Genomic DNA, 24,077 nt, shown 5'->3' with positions numbered 1-24,077 from the left:
AGGGCGGGGTAGTTAGGCGGGTTACCCGCCTAGGAACCACTGGGCTTCCAGCCGAGCCCGGTGGTTCACACGATGGGGAGAAATCGGGCTAGCCTCCGCTAGCCCGATTTCGCCCCATCGTGTGAATAGCCTCGATGCCTTTCAGCATCTTTCCTATAGTGCTGCTGCCCGATATAGGCGTTTCCCATAGTCTGGGGGAACATACCAGCAGGGATTCGAACCGGCAACCTCTGGCTTGCTAATCAAGTCATTTCCCCGCTGCAAGCTCAATTTCACTCATCATCTTGAGGCACAGCATAAAATATGATCAAAGCAGGTAGTCTTTACAGTGGCTGTTCCTTTCCTTTTTATATACAGCTGACTGTATGGATGCATGTTAGTTGTTCACAGAAAAAGAATGGCAAGGTAAAGATCAACAGAAAGAGCAACCGAAATAATTCATATGACAAAATGCAAAACTTAGAGAAAAAATTGGAATTTGAGAAATGATAAAGAAAAATGCTGGCTGAGATTTTTAAAATAATACAAGAAAGATTTTTTTTTAAAGGCACATTTGGAAAGAGGGAGTCCTTGTTAACATGCTGCTACAGTCACTTAAGCTGCAGGTCATCTGCTACCCTGATCCTAAAGTCAAACATAATGGCTGCAGTGGTTGTAGCCCATAAAAACTTATGCTACAATAAATGTGTGAGTTCTTAAGGTTTCACTAGACTGTTATTTTTATCCAAGGGTATTGTAGAACATTACTGAGGTATCTCCCATGAGAAAAAGAAGGCATGTCTATTCTGCTGTGATGTTAGCTGCAGTATTATTATAACAACTTGCTAATGCATATCACATGTATGTTTGCATCAACATCACACAGTCCCTTGTGGCCAAAATGCCTTAGGTGGGTTTCACAGAGTTGAGCTATGTTGAATCCTATTTTACACCACATACACCCGGCTTTCTGCACTTGTTTCAATGCCAGAGTTGGGGATAATTGCTGTTGTTGTTATAGTATTGCTGAAGCAGAACCCAAGTTAGTTTGCTGTGCCAAAGGTCCAGATTCAGAAGCACTAAGCCTCTGCATACCAGGTGCTGAGGGCACAGTAGGGGATAGCACTGATTGCGAGCCTCCCAGAGCCTTCTGGATGGCCACCATTGGGAACAGGATGCTAAACGAGATGGACCTTTGGTTTGATCCAGCAGGCCTTTTTTTAGTGCAGTAATCATTATGTCTCATCCTGACGACTTCTTCAGCCATGAAGACTGAGCCTTAAAGCATCTAAGCAAGCAAAGAATATTAGCTGGAAGGTTTGCAACAGAATAGGGATGTGCAAAATGTTTCAACATCGAAATGTTTCAACTTGAAACGGGACATTTAGAGTGTCTCAAGCTCGAAACAGAACACCATTTACATAAAGGACCTCTTTCGAACTTGGAGCAAAACAACCCCTTTTCAAGTCGAAACAGTTCAATGTTTTGAGCACCATTTTGGAGGCTTGTTTTCCCCTTGCTGATTGGTTTTCTGGCACTGGCTTCTGATTGGCTTGTGATCTCCTTGCTACTTGGTTGGCTTGTTATCATATAAATCAAGTGTTGTCATGGGCAACTGTGCCCTAATTGGGAGGAAGGGAGGAGGGAGCCCAAAGGAGGAAGCTGCTGTAATTGAGTGTCATGCCTCAGACTTCAGACCCAGAGGAGTCAGGGCAAGAATGGGAAGAGTTGCCTGCTGGTGAGGGCTCAGAGGCACAGCAACAGGACTTGGCAGGGAGCCCAGACTCGAGCTGAAGATTTGCAACAGCTGCCAGACATGAATTCTGATGGGGAGGAGCCTGGGATTTCACCTGTCTTGAGAAGATGGATCAAGAGGAAGGCTCACTGGAAGTCACGCAGGTGCGGGAGATCACTAGAGAGGAAGCCGAAGTGCTGACTCAGGGGAACCTGATTGGCTGCTGGTTCTCTTGAGCCCTATATATTTGGTACTCTCTCAATTGCTCAGTGCTATTTGCAATCGTCTTGCTGGCTGCAGATAGTGTGCTAATTGAATTCTTAAACTCTGTCCGAGTTCCAGTTTGCCTTGTTTATGGTTTCCTGTTTGTTCTGTTAATTCCTTGCTTCTGTCATCCTTCGCTATTTTCATTCCTTGATCTGTGTTCTCTTTTCACTTATTACTCAGTTATTGTTAGAGGTGGATACCTAGTTCAGTTCAGGGGGACTTAATTTATTTACTGTTTTCTTGTGAGCCTTTTATTTTTCACTCGTGCAGTTCCACTGCCGCTTTCTGTTATCTCACTGGGGAGTGCTGAAGGGGGTTGTAAATCCTGTTGGGTTAGCCGAGCTAACAAATTTACGACATTGAGCGTATGGCTATGTTTGCTGCTAAGGGTGTTGCTGTGGCAGCTGTTGCAATGTTAGGAAGTAAGGAGTCATAATTGCGTGAGAGAGAGCAACTTGTGCCAATGATGCTACTACAGTGCAGGCACTGTGGCTGGCAATGGATTCTGGGTCAGTTATTCTTTTTTGGCCATTTTTGGACTGTGTTTGATATGTGTGTTCTGTGTGTTGGGACTTGGGACACATTCTCTTTTACTATGTGCTTCTGCAGTGTTTTTCAAGGCAGGGTTGCAAAACATATTGCAAATTGCAATGCAAAACTTGTGTGCACTCTGAGTGCAGCTTGTTCTGGCCATAGGGAATAATGGGGAAACTCAAAACACCCCATTGTTCCCCATGGGTACGTCCTAGGGAAACCAAAGTGGGTTGTGGGGTAGGGCATGACTGGTGTTACCTACCACCTAACCCCCAAAAGAAATGGGCATGCAGGTAGTTTTTAACAAATGTTTAACCTTTTCCCCACCCCCCACCCCGCATAGGAGCCTATGGAGGTTTGGGGGGAAAGCTTAAAAAGTTGTTAAAAATTGCCCGTTTGCTCATTTATTTTGTGGCTTGGGTGGTTGATAGCATTCATCATGCCCTATCACTGAACCCAATTTGGTATTCCTAGGAACTACCCATGGGGAACAATGGGGTCTTTTGAGTTTCCCCATTGTTCCCTGTGGCAGAAGCACTCGAAACGTTTTGAGGTTTGTTCGGTAAAAACAACCTGTTGGACTGGTTGTTTCAACAAAACATTTTGGCCATCTGCATTTTGTTTTGAAACAAAATGCAAAATCCATTTTGTGCACATCCCTACAACAGAATCAGTGGGCTCCTGTCTGCTGCATTTACAAGACAGCCATTCATTTTCCATTTATTTCCAACCACAGATGTTGACTTACCACCAAGTTTCCGATGACCATCACCATCATAAAGACAATAAGGCACATTGCCTGTCCTGCCACTTCCATACAGTCCCACATGGTTTCAATCCATTCCCCACACAATACGCGGAAGACAATAAGGAAAGAGTGGAAGAAGTCATTCATATGCCATCGTGGGAGTTCACAGTCAGGGTTGATCTTGCAGACACATTCTTTGTAGCTCTTGCCAAAAAGCTGCATCCCCACCACAGCAAAGATGAAAACAATGATGGCCAGCACCAAGGTCAGGTTGCCCAAGGCGCCCACGGAGTTACCAATGATTTTGATCAACATGTTCAGAGTGGGCCAAGATTTTGCCAGCTTGAAGACCCTCAACTAGAAGATGGTGTAAAGAAAAAAAGGAAAGAAAAATAAAGAGAATATATATTTGATTAAAAGAAGAAGAAAAGTGATAAAATGACCCTTTCAGAAACCAAGGCCCAGCTATTAATTGATGACCAGCAACCCAAAATTAAACAGGACATCTTTAGAGGCAGAGCTCTATAGCCAGAGGTGCACCTAGGTAATTTTGGAGCCCGGACCGAAAGGCTTTTGGACCCACCCACCCTGCATTTTAAACACATTTTTAACACAACCACACCACCTGGGACAGACTACAAGGATTTGGGGGCCACCAGGGTGTGTGGAAGCCCTGGACTTTGGCCTGGAAGTCCAGGGATATGAGTGCTTCTGTCTATAGGAAGTTTCAGTGGGAAAGTCAGGCTCTGCTGACAGTAACAGGTATTTTGGGTTACCACCACCATGAGTAACCATGGATATATCTTTCAAGTGCATTTGCCATTTCATACAAAACATGCCCCCACTTTATCTCGGCTAGGCAATGATTATGCTGATAGCTCTGCATATTCTTGAAAGTAATCTCATAGGAATCTACCACATGTATGAATCAGTCACATGACCCATGTTTTCAGAGCATTATCATTACAAACAACTATATGTTACTGAGATTGTTGGCAATGGAAGGGGCTAAATTAATTAATTTTGTTGAATTACATTCAACAAATTAAACACTTGCTGAATATTTTTATGTGGGGAAATCTATTACATTACAAAACAAAATTCATTTTTTTTTACTAAGTATTCTCTTTTTTAAAAGTATTATTTTCATAACAAATTCCACTTCTATCCTGATTTTAAAAATCAACAAATACTTCTTTTTCCATGTTCAGATAATTACAGGGGGGAAATTAATAATTAAACAGAAAGAATTTTTTTCCAGTGAGTTCAGCTTGTTTTGATAAATGATTTTTAAGTATTTCCTGAACCTGACTTCATCTATGCTATCAAAGGAAATAATCCTGTATTCTGCCAAATCCTTCCCTCATCCTTCTGCATGCTTTGCCCCACAGATGGGATTTGATTCTACGGATGCTCTTCCTCCAGGTCCTGTTGTGCCAATGCAGAGCTATATGTGCACATTTCTGTGTGCAGGGGATTAAAGAGATTATTTTTTAAATGATTAAATGCTAGCAGAAGTTAAATTCTTATCTAAACTAAGAAAAACCAATTTTTGAATTTAATTTAATTGCTATGTGTCAATATATTTTGGTACTGTTGTTATTAACAACATATAAGACCTTTACTGTGATTCCTGTTATGTTTATAAAGCCCATGAATGCAACATTTAAAACAGTAATGAAATAACGCAAATAATGACATCAGTGTATGAAGTGAATTCACATGTATGCAATGTAACTCCCTCTCCTTTTGTCCGACATTCTTTTAACTGTATTTGGATTCTTTTTTGAAAGGAACTTTCCTTTATTGTTGATATATTCAACAAGTGATGAGCTTGAAAAAACTTGGCTTGAAACTACTGGCCTCCAAAATTTGTTTGCTCTTGTATTTTGAGTTAAGTCCAGGAAGAGTAAATTTGCAGGGGATAGGAACCAACTCATGGACATTAACCAATTAATTCTTCATTTCAGTACAGACCACTAAATGTAAAGTGTGCCATCAAGTCAATTTCGACTCCTGGCACCCACTGGTTTTCTTTGGTAGAATATAGAAGGGCTTTACCATTGCCTCCTCCCATGCAGTCTGGGATGATGCCTTTCAGCATCTTCCTATATCGTTGCTGCCCAATATAGTACCAGCGGGGATTCAAACTGGCAACCTTCTGCTTGTTAGTCAAGCATTTCCCTGCTGCTCCACTTAAGGTGACTAGTATGTAGTAATTGTTCTCCCAATGGTGGTTTATGATGGGTTCTTCCAATATACTGTATATTCAAATAAACTCAAACAGAGGATTTTATGAAGCTGGAAGACAGGAAATTCTACAAGAAGATGAGAAAAGAAGGAATACCAGTCGGAAAGATCGCAGCACTGAAAGTCCTTCCACGTCTGCGAGCATCAGTTCCAGTAAACTGAGTGAGACAATAAATCCGTCAAAAATGTTCCAGCCTTCTTGGAAATAATAGTAAGGGTCCATTGCTATGAGCTTCAGGAACATTTCAGCTGTGAAAATCCCCGTAAAAACCTGAAGAGAAAAAGGGAGTAGAATGCTCAAAGGTAATTTGGGTTATACGCTGTGAAAGGGAACAAAGAGAAAACAGGGCACATCATATCAGCAATATAGTGGAGACAGTATTCTTTTTCTGTATTTGTTTGTTTTGCCTCACTGTGACATGTTAACATCTCACCAAATTCCTCCAACAAGTTCCGTCCTCAGTACTTCAAAACTAAGAATAATACCACCTAAGCCATACAGATCAGTAGTCCTGCCCTAGCAATTGCAGAGAATATAAAGCATTGATTTTCTAGCGTGTAGAATTAGGGCATCTTTAACTTGTTGGTCTTAGTGTTTGGAGAAACTCCCTGCTGCCCACCTGCATTAGGAACATTTTCATACAAGCTCTGCTTACCAGATTTCCTACTTGCAGGACATGCTCAAATGCTGGTGTCATGGGATGATGTTCCATTGCCATGAACAGAGTATTCAGAACAATACAGATGGTAATGGCTAAATCCACAAAGGGATCCATGACAATACAGTTGACAATCTCTTTTAATTTCACCCAGTATGGGTGGCACTCCCAGATGAGGAAGATGTTGGCAAATTTGTACCAGCAAGGGGGGCATTTTCTTTGGGATTCTTCTAGTTCTGCAACAAACACAATATAAAAAGGCAACATTAAAAATAGATTATCCTTGAAAAATCCAGAACTACTTAATGAGATGAAATGCCAGCTTTAAAACATTCTTGATTTGTTGACCATGTAGATTCCCCTATTTTAGAACTACAGATTACAAATAAAAGGAATTTCCCATGGTGATACCAAGGGAAATGGGAGGAAAAAGATATGTGGGGTTAATTAACCTAGAAATCCATAACTTTAATTATTGGGGGAGGGAGATAATTGATTTTAAAAGATATATCTTAGAAAATGAGGTCATTATCACAACCTACCCAGATAGGGTGGCATTAGTCCAGGTAGGGCTAGTTGTGAGAACAGTTGGCATCTCCACCGGGTAGCCCGGATTTTGTACATTGGCTAAAAGTGAGGTAGAAGGGTGTGTGTGCACCCTCTTCCCTCACTGCCCAGTTGTGTGAAAGCTCCCATAGAGCTTCCATAGAGCCGGGCAGGAGTGGTCCGGAAGTGGGGAATCCCCCAATGCACCACACTCCTTGTGCAGTGCATTGTGGGATCCCGGAGGACACAGCAGGACTTCCCAGTCCTCCTCACCACTTTGTGGTGAATGCTTGTACGCCAGTCATGTGGGCACATGGTGTGACATGACTGGGAGTGGCGGGGATTGGGGGGAAGGCTGGCAAGCGCCTGTCTTTTTCCCAGCCCCAGCAGATAAGGCTGTGTGAATGACCTTCATGTGTATTACATTTCTTGCCCTTTCTCCAAGATGCTTAGGGCAGGATGAAGAGTCTGAAAATGTTGAAGATGACTGATCTAAAAACTTGAATCAGTAGAGGTTTTTAAAATGACAGTATGAGAGAATGAAAGGAGAAAATTGACTTCTAAATCAGGAGCTCTGAGTTAGCAACATAGTGGATACTTATACTTACCTTCTACAAGGGTATTTGTTATGACTGTCATTAAACTGTTTGTTCGGTCCTTCCTTCCAAAGGATGCATTCAACTGGTCCATTGATACCAAGAGTGACCCAGTGGCTTTCTTTTTAATCTCCACCTCAGTGGTACCCTGAAAAATCCACAAAATCCTGTTAGTGCAGCCTCTTTAATGGAAGAAATCTGATAAGACTTGCAGCTACAATGCTAAGGCAGGATTTGTTTTGGACATCTCTGTCAAGACTTTATAATATAGTAAATGGTGTAATGCCTCATATAACCTTACTGACTTTCTTTTTTCAAGGTGAAAAGATTTTCAAGGTGCAGAAAGATTTTGCTATGATAAAACGTGAAGGGGCCATTCATACAACCTACGAGGCGGGGTGGGGGGCAGGCGGGACGCTTTGCCAACCATGCCTTCCCCCCAGACCATTTTCTGTCCTTGTTGGGAGTGCAGAGCATGCTCCCCACATGATCAGTGCTGCTCTGTGCAGTGCAGAGCAGTGTGGATTGCTCTGAGGTCGGGGCTGATTATCTCAGCCTCCGGTATCCCACAGTGCACCGCACACCGTGCACTGGGGGACTCCCCCAGGGAACGGGCACTCTAGGCAAGCAGCTTGTGCTGAAACATGATCCCAGGAGCTGGGTTAAGGGCACGTTTGCGCCCTTAACCTTGGCTAAGAGCCTGGCTTCGGCACTGGGTTTGGCAATGCGGTACCATCAGGATCTGTGTGGATCCTGGCGTTTCTCACAGGCAGCCAAGCCCAGGCTTGGTTGCCTAAGCATGTATTCGGCTGCTTGTGAGAACAACCTCGAAGTCTGTTCCACTTCACATTTTGCTTTTTTAAGTCAGGGGTAATCCAGACTACATATCAGAAACCTACTGCAGAAGAGGTAACTTGCCTGGTGTAGGAACTTTGATGAAATTAACAGTAGAAGGGTGGTTTAATAGTTAATACACAGGATTCCTGGATACAATTTCTTGTTCTCTACAGAATCCCTGTAGGGTCCACTTTTGGGTATATTCATATGCAGTTCAACCCTAGGTATATCTACTTATAAGTAAGCCTCACTGAGCTCAATGAGACTTACTTCCAAGTAAGTGTACATAAGATTACAGCCCTAGTCTGTATATTCATGATTATTTAATCTTGATGTTTGATATAAGTAACAGAAAATCTGATCCCTTCCCTTCTATGCTTCTTTGTAAACAGGACCCAGAAAATAATAAATGGGTGATGACAACATGTACTCCTTTAGGTCTGAGAATATAGATATTTGAAACAAGGGCTAACATCCTGAATATGGCTGCACACATGCTACATGAAATGCGCTGATGCAGCAGAAGCTTCTACTATCTTAGCTACAGCAATTGCATGGGGCCGGTGGATTTTACCAATCTCTCCTTCCCCCAGAAATGTCTTATTTCCCCTGAAAATATGTCCCCGAGGGTCGCACAGTCCTCTCCCTGAAGTGTTCTGCCCCACCCAAAAATATGTCACTGATGGTCCCACAGACCTCAGGGACACATTTTTGGGTGGTGCAGGGCACTTACAGGGGGAAAAAAAAGATCAGCAAAATTGCCTCCACATATAAGCGCTGGTGCTGCAGTAGTCAGGAAGCCTTCCACAACAGGACTGCTTCTTCTTGCAGTGTGTGTGCAGCCTTACTCCAGATGTTGGCCAGCATATTTACTCCAGGAATAGCTTGCATAGCTTATGTGATCCCTCTGTTGTGATGAAGATCAGTTGGGTGTGTGTATTGTTGAACAGCAGATTATAGCTGTTGTCCAAAAGAACTAACAGGCAACCATTATCACATAATACAGTTGTTTATCTTGTTGTCTTTCATGCATGCATCATGCTATAGATGACAGTCTGTAATATTTCCATGCAGTTAGAGAACCAAATTCTGAAAGAGCACAGAATACTAACATGCTAACTAGAGAAAATGGTAGTAGTAGAAGCTGAAAGTAACTAGGAAGGGTTTCAAACATTCTTAAAGAGGAAAAGGGACTGGCAGTAGTGGTTTAAGTTAGCTTGTGAGAAGTAAGAGAAGTGTTTGGGTTGTTGGGATTTTTTTTTTAGAGAGAAAAAAAAGCTTGGAATTCCCAGGCACAGGAACAAGACTTTCCTTACACACTCTAGCCAAAGACAACAGGCCTCTTCACTCATGTAACCCTGGCTGCTGTACACAGTTACAGTGGCAAGTCTCACCTTCTGCCTCATGCTCCACAGATATTGTGTTTGGGAAGACAAGAACTGCACTCATGGAGAGATTCTCCCTATGACTGAGAATGTTGGCTGCCATGCATTCTCAGCCATGGGGAGGATTCTCTTTCTCTGTGGACAATCTCTGTATCATCTGTGGAGAGTGGGGAGGCATGGAGCAAAACTTGCCAGCATGTTCCTGTGGGTATAGGAGCATCCACCTGGGTACAGCTTCCAAAGACTGAGAATGCCTGACAAGGACTAATGATGCTATTCCTAAATACATTCACTTAGGAGATTAGTTTCCACAGAGGCCAAACATTTTTATCTCAGTGGAAACTAGTGTATATAGGATTAGTGGCAACAGATCTGGTGCACTGATGATCCTGTAGCTTACCTTCAGTTTCTGGCACAGCTGTCACTGAAGTGGTAAACCTGTGATTGAGCCGTATCACTTAAGACTACAGATAGCAACTGGGGGAGGATTTTGATAGGGAAAATGGCAGATGCCCACCTGCTACAGCTCCAATCAAATTTGTAGCTGCATTAAAGAAACTCTGTGGCTACATTAAAGTAAAAACAAAAGCATTCCATATGTCTCCCACATCAAATAGAGTGCCTAAGTAGCACTAGCGTTTGAACTGAATGTCCTTCCATTTCCCTCTACACAGAAAAGCAGCATCCTAGGGATGACGCTTCTTCCTGGCATCTAGTCTTCAGTGTGGAAAGGACTGCTTTTGTTTGGAGTAGCATTCAGCCACACGAGTCCTCACCTGTAGTCTGAAGTGATGCAATCCGGATGCAGGTTTGTACTTTAGCAAGAATACTTGTACTATAGCAAGAATACTTTTCTCAGTGTCTTTAAATACCCTTAATATTTCATTTCCTTACAAAGTTTTATTTATACCCATGTACATCCCTCATTCATTTCCATTCTAAGGTATGAACAGGAACTTCTAAAATATAATAGATGGAATAATAAGTCTTAATACAGAATTAATCCTATCTGTATGGGTGGAATTAGGTCATTTCTGATCTATCGCATTCACACTCAAATGCTCCTCTGAATCTTGTGAATCTTCTCTAGGATTTCATTCAATAAATTTGTCATTATTATTTCTCTCTCTCAATTTTGTTCCAAGCCATTTTTTTTCCTTAGAAGCCAGAAGAGAGAAAAGAATGAAATATGTGAGTAGGTTAATCCAAGATACAAGGGAAAGTGAAGAAGAGTAAAAGCAGAGGAGTTTGGGAGTAAGGTTCAGGCTAGAACGTCTTTGGCTGGACAAACCAACTTTCATTCCATCAGGGATCCATTTGGCGGCATACAGGAAAGCAGAAAGAAGGGCAGACCTCCATGCCTAGACTATCTACTCATTGACTTCCTTACGCTGTCATCAGTAGCTGCCTTATCTATTTTCACCTCAGGCAGAAGGCGTCCGCTGGGTATGTTGGAATTTGGACCACCAATCAGGGAGACCACGCCGTTGCAGTCTACGGTGCTGTTCCGCTTCATGTTCCTACGGATGCTGGGAAAGATACGCGACGATCTGCTTCCCTGGCTGTAACCACTGTAACCACTGTAGCTGCTTTTCCGCTCATGGCCCCTGATAGGGATAAAGAGGGAATCCCTCCTGCCCTCGCTTTCCTCCACGGTGCTATGCTCGTCATCAGCAAATTCATTTTCTGAACCAGGATCACGGAAACCTCTTTTGAAACTGAAGATGCTGCTTTTGCTGTTGTGTCGGGAGAGATATGGGGATCCTGGAATGCTAAGCAGTGACTGTAACAGAAAGCATGTAGAAAGGTAGATTAAGAATGGTGCAGGCAGACAAGAACTTGTGAAGCATCATCTCTGGGAAAAATAATAGAAGTGTCATATAACTGAACAAACTAAAATGAGGGTGGGGTGTGTGTGAATTCCCCATGCAGATACAATGTTAGTTCCAAGCCATATGTGAAATTCCAGGCCACACTGCTTCTAGCACTAATTCGCCCCTTAGAATTACCAGCTCACTGTAGAAAACACAAACAGCAGAATTATCGTTTTCTGCAACCCAGTTAGCTCTAGACTCTACCTAGAAACACTGTACTTCTTGCTCCTCCAATCCTCCCTTATCTGTCCATGTTCTTCTTCGGTCATCGGCTACTTCCCTTCCCTATTTATTCTACCTTCCCCCATTCAAACCTCCTTCTCTTCCATAGGACTTTCCCTTATGGTTCTGATTCTCAGTCCATTATACTGTGTACTCTTGCTTCAGACATACTGTATTGCTTCTAAACTCTCTTCCCCTTAGCTGTCTTGTCCTCTGGACCTCTTCTCAGCCCTCAGACTATTCTTTCCACTGTGAGCTTTTAAACCCAGCCAAATGGACCAATTTCCCTTCCTGCAAAGAATCTGGGCTGCAAACATCCTGGCTGCTTTGCTCTTTGAGCTGTGGGACTGTTTCAGGAACTTTCCATCCAGCTCAGGCCATTAGTGCCAGAGGCTTCATGGTCACAAATGTAAAGTAAATTTGTGCCGTCGAGTCGGTGTTGACTCCTGGCAACCACAGACCCATGTGGTTTTCTTTGGTAGAATACAGGAGGAGTTTACCATTGCCATTTCCCGCGCAGTATGAGATGCCTTTTAGCATCTTCATATATCGCTGCTGCCTGATATAGGAGTTTCCCATAGTCTGGGAAACATACCAGCGGGGATTCGAACCAGCAACCTCTTGCTCCCTAGGCAAGTTACTTCCCCACTGTGCCATTAGGTGGCTCTGCCACAAGTGTAACACAATTCAAATATTTTCAAAATTTTCACCTGTTTGAAATGAAACTTTTTATATGAAACACTGGGAGGGAAAGGAGATTTTGACAAAACATTTCTCTCTCTCTATGGAACTGGCATATTTTTAATGGGATACAAGTTTCATTCAAATATTCCCATCTTTTTTTGCAACATACTAACTAGGACAATGCTGACATTCAACAACATATTTCAAAGAGGTTAAAGACAGGGCAACGTTTGTTCCAGTGGTGTCCTTCAGTCACTTTTAATACACAGTTTAGAACTATACGCAACACTAGTAAAAATATTTCTTCTGAGGAACATGAAGGAAGTATTTTTGTGACTTACTGAATGACTTCATACAAATTAGATGAAAATAGCTTATTCTGAAAACTAAAATATCACATCGTTTTTCCAAACTGTAGTTAAGAAAAAGACAAGTTCAGCAGGGCAGCCAATGACAGCACATCTCTCAGAATATTCCTTGATGTTTTCCAGCTTAAATCCTCGACATAAATACAGAACACTAATTTTATATTGGCTAGCATGATGAGTTAGGCATTGTCTAACTTTTCCTTTTAATTTCAATTGGACTACTTTGAGTAATTTCCCTCATCTTGCCAGTCAATATATATAAGCATTTAGTAGGCAGATTTGTGTAATTTCAATATGACCCATGTAAGCCTCATCCATTAAAATAATTCTTATTGATTATTTTGTCAGTCTCACCCTAGGAACTAATTACAGAAGTTGCTCTGAAAATTTCCCCTTATAGGCATTAATTTCTTGCTTATAGAACAATAAGGGCTCCTCAGAGGACTAACTCCTTTATCAAAATAAGGCAAACACCTCTCCAACTTGCAAACATGTAATTTCTTTTCAATTCCAAATGTAAACAAAGAGCATGACAATGGTGTTAAGTGCTCAGTTAGAAAGCTAGTTGTACTGAAATTTATTTATCTTTTTAATTTAATGTTAAATTTGTATACCACCTTTCATTAAAACAATCCCAAGGTGGTTTACACAAAAATTAAAAACAAGACTATAAACATGACACAATTAAAATATTAAGCTAAAATATAAAACAAATCTGACTAAAAAGATTTCAAATACAAGCATAAAAACTGTACAAAATACAAAGAAGCAGCAGTAGAGACAATCATATAAAAGCCTCGGTAAAAAGCCATGATCTAACATGCTTTCTAAAAGCTGTGATAGAGACTGAGGAGTGAATAGCCACCAGGAGAGCATTCCAGAGTCTGGGGGCCTCTCTCATTGTCGGCACCCGGAGTAGAGCCCCCTCAGATAACCTCATCAGTGGGTAGCAACCCTTGAGAGCAGGCGGTCCCTCAGGTATCCCGGGCCCAAATCATTAAGGGCTTTAAAGGTCAAAACCAGCACCTTGAATTGGACCCAGAAACAAACTGGTAGCCAGTGCAGCTCTTTCAAAATGGGTGTGATGTGCTCCCACCAGGCAGCTCCAGATAAAACCCTAGCTGCCGCATTTTGCACTAGCTGCAGTTTCTGGATATTCTCCAAGGGCAGCCCCAAGTAGAGCGCATTACAGGTGTAGTGGTTAGAGTGCTGGACTAGGACTGGGGAGACCCGAGTTCAAATCCCCATTCAGCCATGATACTAGCTGGGTGACTCTGGGCCAGTCACTTCTCTCTCAGCCTAGCCTACTTCACAGGGTTGTTGTGAAAGAGAAACTTAAGTATGTAGTACACTGCTCTGGGCTGCTTGGAGGAAGAGCGGGTAATAAAATGTAAATAATAAATGTAAATAATAAGGCGTGGGTAACTGTGGCCAGATCTGCCTTCTCAAGAAAGGGATGCAGCTGGCGCATGAGCCGAAGCCGTGCAAAGGCATCCCTGGTCACCGCCTCCTGAGCTTCCAAAAGCAGAGCCTGGTCCAGCAATACCCAGCAAGCTGCGTACTTGCTCTTTCAAGGGGAGTGCAACCCCATCTAGAACCAGTAAAATCTCTTCATCCCAATTGGCTTTCCTACTGACCTACATTACCTCCATCTTGTCTGGATTCAGTCTCAGTTTATTGGCCCACATCCAACCCATCACGGCCTCCAGCCCCTGATTCAGGACATCCACCACCTCCCTAGGATCAGGTGACAAGGAGAGATAGAGCTGAGTGTCATCGGCATATTGCTGACAACTCAGTCCAAATCCCTGGATGACCTCTCCCAGCGGTTTCATGTAGATATTAAACAGCATGGGGGACAAAACTGAACCCTGTGGGACTCCACAGGCCAATGGCCATGGAGCTGAACAATAGTCCCCCAGCACCACCTTCTGGATCCTCCCCACGAGAAAGGAACGGAGCCACCCCAATGCTGTACCTCCAATTCTCATACTCAAGAGGCAGTCCAGAAGGATACTATGGTCGATGGTATTGAACGCCGCTGAGAGATCCAGCAGAACCAACAGGGATGCACTCCCCCTGATTAGTTCCCAGTCTAGGTCATACCAGAGCGACCAAGGCTGTTTCAGTTCCATATCTGGGGCGGAAGCCAGATTGAGAAGGGTCCAGAAAATCCGTATCATCCAAGACGCTCTGCAGCTGAGACGCCACCACACACTCTATCACCTTGCCCAAAAAAGGAAGGTTAGAGACCGGTCTATAGTTGTCCAGGTTGGGCTTTTTAATAATGGTCTTCCCATCGCCTCCTTGAGGCACAATGGCATCCTGCCCTCCCTTAATGAAATGGGCTGGGACACAAACAACAATTGAAATTAAAATTGTTCATTTTAAAGCAAAGCTGTTTACAAATAAGCTAATTAGGCTGATAATGATTTCTGTATTTCAGACAGATTGAACAGGTGCTCAGATTCAGCAGGGGCAGTGTGAATTAAGTGGAAAATAGCATTATTTTTATTACACTTTATGGAAAACCTGCTTATTTGGAACAGAAGTTGCAGTCTGACATTTTGAATCACATCCCTCCCCCATAGGACAAGTTCCAATGACATCCCTTTGAGAGGAGTAGGTAGGCAGAGTGGGGGAAGAGTTTATGGCTCAGAGACAGCAAGGCCGTATTGTGCCCAACACTGGCATATGTGCGAACTCAGACACTATGGAAAATTAAATGAAAAGTACAGTAATGCTAACAGGAAAGGTAGTAAAGGAATCCACTCCACCTTCCCTGGCATTCCCAACCTATTACAACATTTTGAGACGGAGGTTTCACATCCTGAGGATGAAAACTTTAAAAAACTTTACCTGGTTCATGATGGAAAGTTTCCGCCCCAACCTATTGTCTGGTAAGCGGAAGACCTTTCTCCTCATGCCATCTTCTGATTCTGACTTAAACACCTTCTCAACATCTCCCTTCTCCTCTCCTTCTGATAGCTCCTTTTGCTTCCGCTTCTTCCTCCTGTTCCGCCTCTCTTTGGCACTCTTGGAGCTGAGCTTGGAGATCTCGGAGGAGCTCTGGGACATCCTCCCTCCACCATCATCTTCCACAGCATCTTCAGAGACTGTCCCTGCAGAAGTGGCCATGGCTGCAGCCTGAAATGCAAGAAAAAGGAAGAGCCAAAATACTAATTTGTGGTGCACTGCATGAATTTCAAACAACCTAGTAAGGTAATGGAGTCAAGACTAATGAAGAATGAAAAGCATAGACAATGCAGCTACTAATCTTCTCAGAAGGTTTTTTGGTTTTTTTTGCACAATTCTTGAAATGATTGAGAGCTGATATGTAGACTTGTTGATGGACACATTCTGGAAAAGCATTTAAATTGTCACATGTGATGACTGTGCATACATTTATTCAACTGTGTGCTTAAAGCAAATGGCACAACCCTCCAAATAGGAATGTGCAAATTGAGTCAAATTTGAATGGATTTGACTCAAATCTGGGTGATTTGAGTGATTCAAATTTGAATCACATCACCCCTTAAAAGGGCAATTAGATTCAAATTCAAATCCAATTTTCAAAATTTGATTCGAATTCAGTTCAAGGGCTGTTTGGCACCTTTTAAAAACCATTCAGCCCCTCTGATTGGTTTTTAAAGGTGCCCAAACAGGCTGTAATCAATTTGAATTCAATTTGAATCTGAAACAAATTTTCAAAATTCGATTCAAATTTGATGGGAATTAGCATTGAATTAAAAAAATCGATCCGTGCACACCCCTAACTCCAAATCAGTACCATTTGTAGAATGATAAAAGGAGAACATGGAACCCTCAGATACTACTTAATTTTTTTCTGGAAATGTTACGCAAATAAAAAAAAGCCTGAGTCAGGAGCAGAAGCCCACTTTGGTATTTCAAAAAGAGTCACCTGTTCTTTATGGAGAAGCAATAGCAATTAAGCAAGAGTGTAACTTTTCTTTTATGGTTTTGTTTGCCTGGGGAATAGAGGGGAGGGTATGAGATATCAGGTGCTGAAGGCGTCAGCTATGACTTCTTTTTATTTTAATAACATTTCTTTCAAATGAATAACTTTTGTCTATAATACTAAGCTGCTGGAAATTCTCCTCCCTCGATAGAAGTACCACAGCCTAGTCTCTCTTTCCATTTTGGTTCTGCTTTCAATGTAATGCACCCTTCAGCAATGCCTTCCTCTTTTCCTCTCCCTTTTGCATTCTACATTCTTTAAAATAACAAGTTAAGAAAGGTATTCTGAGTTTTGTTGTGGCTTTCCCCTGTCAGGACCCAGACCCTAAGGAGGCCCTCTTGGAAGAGGAGAGGCAGGCCCCAGCTAAGACTCCCAGCCCCAATGAAAGCACCCCAGAATCAATGAACCCTGACCAGAGCTCACTCCTCTCACAGTCACTCCTTCAGAGGGACTCTAACCCTCTCAGTGGAAGTCCAGACTCTTCCCTGGGACCCCCTCCATCACCTCCAGGGTCCCAGGACCAGAGATGATGCCAAGACAGGGCTGACCTCCAGCAATGGATGTTAAGTGTTCACCTGGTTGGTTGATGGTTTTCTCCCAGTGGGCTTACTCAGGAGCAGGGGGAAGCCAGATCAGCTGCCTGTCTCAGGTCAGGAGTGATTGGAGCACCAGGAAGGGGTGGAGCTTCTGGCTCCCATACAAGCCTTTCATAAAGGGCTGAGCCTCTGCGGGTAAAGCAGCTCCATATACAGTAGAACTCCTCTTAGAATCAGGTTCTAGCTATGACCAATGTCCCCAATCCTTGCTTGAGGATTGGGGCCAATGGTCATTGAACTTGAAACTCAAATATCATATTTTGAGGTTCATTTTTGGGCTGGTTCAGATTCCACACAGAACCATGATTAAATCTTGGTTTCATGCAAAATCTCTGAGACTCAGAAGCAAAGAGCTCTGACTCCTCTGCCCAAATGTGAGTCATAAGAATCCTATTGCTAATTGTGGTTAAAAAACAAATCAAGATTGGACATGATGAGGCTATCCATACGAGCAGTGTAGAGAGCTGTAAGGGGTTTGGCGGGGAAGGCGGGTCAAGCCCACTCTCCCCTCAAATGGGCATCTGCCTAGCCCTAGGCGGCAGGATCAGCTGCCCACATGATTACTGGCTCCGTCATGGAGCCGGTAGGGTCGGTGGGGATCGGGGCTGTGAGGCTTGTTGTAGCCCTCCGGTCAGGGGTCTCCTCCTGAGTCACTGTGGTGTGAAGCCGTGCCATGGCGACTCACAATCTATAAAACGAGGTTAGCAGAGCACTCACTCCACTAACCCCATTTAAGGGGAGGGGTACTTTGGAGGGCTAGCAGCCAGGAACCGTGCGGCTGCTGGTGCTGCACACGACCTCCCCAAACCAGGCTAGGCTCCCTTAGCCCGGTTTGGGGAGGTCGTGAGAATAGCCTTGATGTCTAAACCAACCAATAAACCTTCTAACCAACTTCCCTAATAAACAAACTGATATGTGAAACCCACTTCAAACCTTGGGTTCAGATGTGAGTTTATTTTAAGTAACTTGCTTAGCATAAATATAGATTAATACATTTGGATGTTGTGACTGATCTTGGTTTGTTTCTACCCATTGTCAGAAAAATAATTCTTCTGACGTGCATGCAGGAAGAGGAGTGGGGAGTGCACACTGCCAAAGCTTGGAGATGCCACGAGAAACGAAGATTTAACTGTGGTTCTGCATGACCTCTGAACCAGCCCTTTGACTTCAGATCTGAATTTTATATGTTGATATTTCGTTTGGGTTTTGTTGACATTTTATTTCAGTTCTAATGTACATTCAGCAACATGTGAATGTTCCACACAATGCTTCATGTTTCTTTCCCCCCTACTCTGCATGGGGAAAACAAATGCTTGTTTGCAGACGCCCTTATTTAGAGGGCCAGATGCACTATTTCAAATTTAGACACAGTACTAGTACAATATTGAAATACAATATTGAAATATTTTACAAAAGCAAAACATCTAGTGCAAAATCTCATTTTGTTTACCCCCTAAATCCCTTTCATGGCCTATTAGCTTGGAAGGAAATTCTGTAAATAAAATAAATGTAAAACATCAGCAATGCCAAAATTTTGCACACAATCAATATGCAGGATAGATAACCAAGTGAAATGAGAGCTTAATAGCTGTGGCCAAAATTTCAGGATGTATCTTCATGTTGTTCTTTTCTTTCCCATTTATTCTGAAAGTTCAGTATCCAAGAACAACTAAGTTAGAAGAGGCACCAATGGTTATCTGTTCTGCTACAAGGAAAGACTATCCATCTGTTAGCTCCTCCACAGATCAACCCACACAACCCAGACCCCAAATATATTTCAAGCAGTAAGCATACTGCTGAAGGCATCCATAAGGCTAATCTCATGCTGACCTGCCAAGCTGTAAATTGTACTTAATGACAAAACAAAAAACAAGGTTACGGCGTATTTGACCTAGGAGAAAATTCTTCCAGTCTCCAAACATTGTAGTTAATCAGACTCTGACAATGAACAGAGAACTCTACCATTTCCACTTCTGCACAAGCAAAGGGAATGGCATACAGGTTGGCTTTTTTTTTAAAAAAAAATGTTCTTAAAAGCATATCAGTCTTTGCTCTGTATAACATGGAAAAGTGCATGTACACCAATCTATTGAACAATGGGAGAAAAATTAACCTGGGCTTCCTCCTGCTGCTTCTTCAGCTGTTCCAACATGGCCTTGAACTCTGCCTCCTTCTGCTCTGCCTCTTCTAGTGTGGCCTGGTTTTGTTCTTCATAGGCCATGGCCACCACAGCTAAAATCAAGTTCACCAGGTAGAATGATCCAACAAAGATAACCAGGACAAAAAAGATCATGTAGGTTTTTCCTGCCGCTCTCAAGGTCTGTGGAGAAAAAGCAGCTAGCATGATGTTTTCCATTCAGATCATCAAACCAAAGGAGTTCCTTTCAGTGAACAGTTCCTCTTTACATCTGCTCTATACTTCCTCTAGTAAATTCCAGTCAGGGTAAAGCAATTGTTTTTTTTCCTTTCAGGGTCAGGGATGTGATTGAGAGATACGGTATACCTCAGTGTCTGTGATCCCCCCACTCAATGAGATTAGTCTTTCCAACCTCCTCAGTAGCCTCTTCTTTTTAGATCAATGACGCAGATAACCAGCATCTAAGAATGTTGGTATTATTGAGCAAAGTATTATTTCATTCTAAAGCATTTAATTCAACAAGGTATTTTTTTTAATTGGTAAAACAGAGAGACAAATGCATAAAGAAAATAGGTAATTTAGGAAAGAAAAACAAAAGGTAAAGAAATCTTCTGACCTCTACTCAGGCTCTATTAGACTCAAATTCAGCATGCTCACAATTGGATAAGACCTATGATGGACATGTTATATTCCTATCTCCCACACTGATGGATTAGTGTCCTGTGTGAAATCAATACTTTTATTTATTTTAAAGCTATTATGTATTCCGTACATTGGCTGCCTTTGAATTATGCTGTTATATGTTTAATTCCTGACTTGTTTTTCCTTAAAAAATTGTTTTTCCAGAGATGTAAGTTTTGGGCGGTATAAAAATATGTAAAATAAATAAATAATAAATAAATAATACACTCGTGATTGTGTGTGCTTTAATCATAGCCTCCCTCAGCCACCTCTTTTCTAAGCTGAAGAGTGCAACTATATATCACCTTCCTTGATATGTTTCCCCCCTCTCTAGTTTTTCTAAATCACTGTCACGATGATATGTCTATAACTCCAGTATTATTCTGTTGATGCACCACAGATCAACAGAACATAGGAATTTATGTTTCCACAGACAGTCTTATCCTGAAGCCATATAGAACAGCCACCTTGGGCAACAGATTCCAGAGTGGCATCAGTTTTCTGTTTTCAGCCTCCATCTTTCAATTTCCAGGTGTGTACTGCAGTTCATAGTAGGAAGCGATAATTTCAACCTTTAGCTCTGGGTGCAAAAATGTCTAAGACTGGAGCTTGACAGCCAACATCCTATGCTGCATCTGTGCAGTGAAAGGTGTCCAGCTACAGTGGTAGCGACCCCACTTCAGCAGTGCAGACTATCACATGGAGGTAGCGCTGGAAGCACTCTTCTCAACCTGGAAATATATTTCTGAGGTTCATGCAGCTCTCGGGGATGTATTTCCAGGTTCCAAACAGTGCTACTGGGGAGAGGTGAGATTGCTAAGAATCAGCCCCTGCATGAACACCTGTGCTTCCAAAGTTGTGATGCGATAGCTGCAGCTGAGATCCTTTTGTTGCACAGATGCTGGCCCCTGGGTCTATATAATAGGATACATTTTTGTATATGATATTGTATATTATATAGAATTATCATATTCTATATTATATTATATTATATTATATTATATAGAATATCATATACAATAATATATCCTATTATATAGACACAGAGGTCAGCACCCTAACTAATGCTGCATCTCTGCAACAAAAGGATTTCAGCTGCAGTTATAGCATCACCGCTTTCCATTCTGTTATTATATAGAATACTAGTAAAACGGGCATGATCAAACATTCCCCCTGCACCACGAAATGACCATGGACTCTCCCTTCACTCATTGTTAGTTGATGTGCAGAAGAGTATATACATTTAGAAAAATGTATTTATATCTGCAGCATTTAAGCTTTCTATTTTTCAATTTTAAGTGATTTTGGTGCAAATCCAACATGGATTAAAATGCAGTGAATTGAAAAAATATAGCTTGTTTGTTTCTTTATAATTCAATAAAAGTCTGGGCTTTCTATTTTGAAAAGTACCCAAGAAAAGTGCCAAAGTTTTTTTGGAAGGAATAATCCCCCATGCTTTTCCAGTGGAAGAGTTTTCCCATATTTTCCAGCAAATTAATCAATTTTCCCAGGATTTTAAAATTTTTCTGGTAGTCTGGGTGAGGTCTGGAACCTACCTGTAAAATGGCATGTTTTTATTTTTCATGATGTGGTTTGGGAGTTTTCTATATATCTGAGAAATATATAGATTCTATATTATGCTGGGCAGAGGGGTACAGTAGGCATGTTCCCTCCCTTACTGTCACTATTCAGGAAGAAGGGAGGAAGGACTCCATTAGTGCTTATGCTCCAGCACATCTCTCAATAAGGGCTAACAATTTTTCCTTAACTGACAACAGCCAGTGGTAAGTATAAAGGGAGCAATATTTTGTGCTTAACGGCCCTGAATGAAACCTGCTGCTCTGCCAAGTCTTTTAGTATTAGGAGATGCTTCTGTCCTTCCACACATTCAGACTATACACGATTGCCTCTTTCATTTTCTTCATACCACTGGGTGGCCCTGCAATGCAGTAGTGCAAAGGACATTCATAACAGATAGGTAAGGGATTGGGCTGTAGTACTTACTAACTGATATAAGTTTTCCCAAAAATCCTGAGTCATAAGGCGAAATAAGGCCAGGAAAGCCCAACTGAAGGTATCGAAGCTGGTGTAGCCGTAGTTTGGATTCCTCCCTGCCTTCATGCACACATAGCCCTCGGGGCATTGGCTGTAGACAAGATGGAAGAAATGTCCGTATGTTGGCATGGCAAGAGTAATCAGGCCAAAGAGAAGACAAGCCACAATAGCTTTCACAGTCCCAAATTCAAATTTGTTTTCTGATGCCATTACAAGATGGGTAGATAAAATTTCAGTGTGTCTTCTTGGAATTTTTAAATGATAGAATCATGTGCATCATCTTTCACCTATGTAATTCCATCTATGCAACCTTTGGACATGTACATAAATTTACCTTATCGACATTAAATCTTTGGATGCCAAAATAATTTCCTGTTTTGATGAAGGGGTTAAACTTAACTGCTGACTTCACAGTAATAGGCACAAACTAGAGATAAAACTCTAGCTTGATTGGACTTGTACCCTTCATATGTTCTTCACAATTATACCAAAAAGAATTAATTTCCATATTCTCCAGCAATCAAGCATATAATACTTCCACCACCTTTTCTTGTAGTAGGCGTGTGCACAAAACCGGTATGCCTGGTTCAGTTTGAGTGTGAAATGCACTTGAACTGAACCGGGCATGTTCAGTTTTGTGCATACCTGAACCACACAACTCGGTTCAAATTCGGGTGTTCTGTCTTTTAAAAAAGTTTTTTAAAACTGAAACTTACCGCCTCCGGGGGCACTGCCATGGCAGGGTCTCCAGAGGTTCCCCCTCCCCCTGCCAGCCTCCCCCGGTGTCATTACAGCCTGGTTCAGGCAGTTTCTGGCCTGTTTCAGGCCTCTGTGTAGTTGTGGCAACCATTTTGGGGGCTGCTGCACATGCACAACGGGCCTCTGTGTGGCCAAGTTGGCATTTTCACACTGGACTTCATATTTGAATGGGGGAGTTTCTGCATGCAACCCAACATATGCAGAAACAATTCACCAATTATTACCCCCTCTCTCCAAATTTGTGGGTATTGATCATGTTGTTGGGCCTACACGTGTAGGCCACCATCTGTGTGATCCCCTATTCAAACAAGACATCAGTGCAAGTATATCAAGAGGCCTTAGGGTGGGATAGATAGGTGTAGTCATAATCCTCTGCTGTGTGTTGTGAGGAGAAACTCAAGTATGTAGTACACCACTCTGGGCTCCTTGGAGGAAGAGCGGGGTATAAAGAGTGGGGTATAACAACAACAACAACAACAACAATAATGAAAGGCTGTGGCAGAAAAAGACCAAAATAATCCCAGTGGTAACTGGCACCCTAGGTGCAATTCCAAAACAACTTGAAGAGCACCTCAACAGCATAGGAGCCACAGAAATCACCATCAGCCAATTACAAAAAGCAACTTTACTGGGAACAGCCTATATTCTGCGACGATATCTATAATAACAGCAACAACATTGACAATAAAATTCTGGCATCCCAGGTCCTTGGGAAGGGCTCGATGTCTGGATAAAACAAACCAGTCAATAACACCTGTCTGACTGTGTAAACAAGAAATAATAATAATAATAATAATAATAATGTCTTTTAAAAAATGTAGTACAATAGGCCTCCCCATATAAAAGACAACAGTCATTCTTCCAACCACTCAAGGTGCCAAGGCACCAGGTAAACATAATGCTTCAGAAATGAATTCATTCATGTGCTTTTGTAATAATGGTTTGTCAAATTGCCTAATGGATGTTGAGAGAGAGAGGGAGGGAGGGAGGGAGATGGAGAGAGATTGAAAAAATTAAGTCTAAGTTGAGAACTTACCCTGCATCAGAGCTGTTACCACATAATAAAGCATCAAGAGCCCCAGGTAATGTGTAAAAATTTGCTAGAGGCAGTAGGGAAAGGAAGAACAATACATAAGGATCAAATACTATAATAAGGAACAACAATGCAAAACACCTATAGTATGAT

The 24,077-nt window shown here is 42.1% G+C and overlaps 1 protein-coding gene across 8 annotated transcripts in view; it reads right to left on the bottom strand.

Annotated features, from left to right (window-relative positions):
- SCN8A (sodium voltage-gated channel alpha subunit 8) overlaps window positions 1–24,077 on the bottom strand; it is a 154,887-nt gene that overhangs the window by 44,245 nt on the left and 86,565 nt on the right. For all 8 annotated transcript variants that reach the window (XM_053292582.1, XM_053292584.1, XM_053292581.1 and 5 more), the window contains 9 exons: window positions 23,928–23,991; window positions 22,082–22,223; window positions 19,373–19,579; window positions 15,544–15,831; window positions 10,960–11,319; window positions 7,327–7,462; window positions 6,170–6,408; window positions 5,611–5,784; window positions 3,264–3,620 (listed from right to left, as the gene is read on the bottom strand). In XM_053292582.1, the coding sequence (XP_053148557.1) occupies window positions 3,264–3,620; window positions 5,611–5,784; window positions 6,170–6,408; window positions 7,327–7,462; window positions 10,960–11,319; window positions 15,544–15,831; window positions 19,373–19,579; window positions 22,082–22,223; window positions 23,928–23,991 (1,967 nt within the window). The remainder of the gene's footprint in view (window positions 1–3,263; window positions 3,621–5,610; window positions 5,785–6,169; window positions 6,409–7,326; window positions 7,463–10,959; window positions 11,320–15,543; window positions 15,832–19,372; window positions 19,580–22,081; window positions 22,224–23,927; window positions 23,992–24,077) is intronic.

This window comes from Hemicordylus capensis, chromosome 2 (genome assembly GCF_027244095.1).
Source record: "Hemicordylus capensis ecotype Gifberg chromosome 2, rHemCap1.1.pri, whole genome shotgun sequence".
NCBI classification, from domain to species: domain Eukaryota; kingdom Metazoa; phylum Chordata; class Lepidosauria; order Squamata; family Cordylidae; genus Hemicordylus; species Hemicordylus capensis.
Note: the sequence above shows the minus strand (reverse complement) of the source record. Positions and strands in the feature narration are given on the sequence as shown.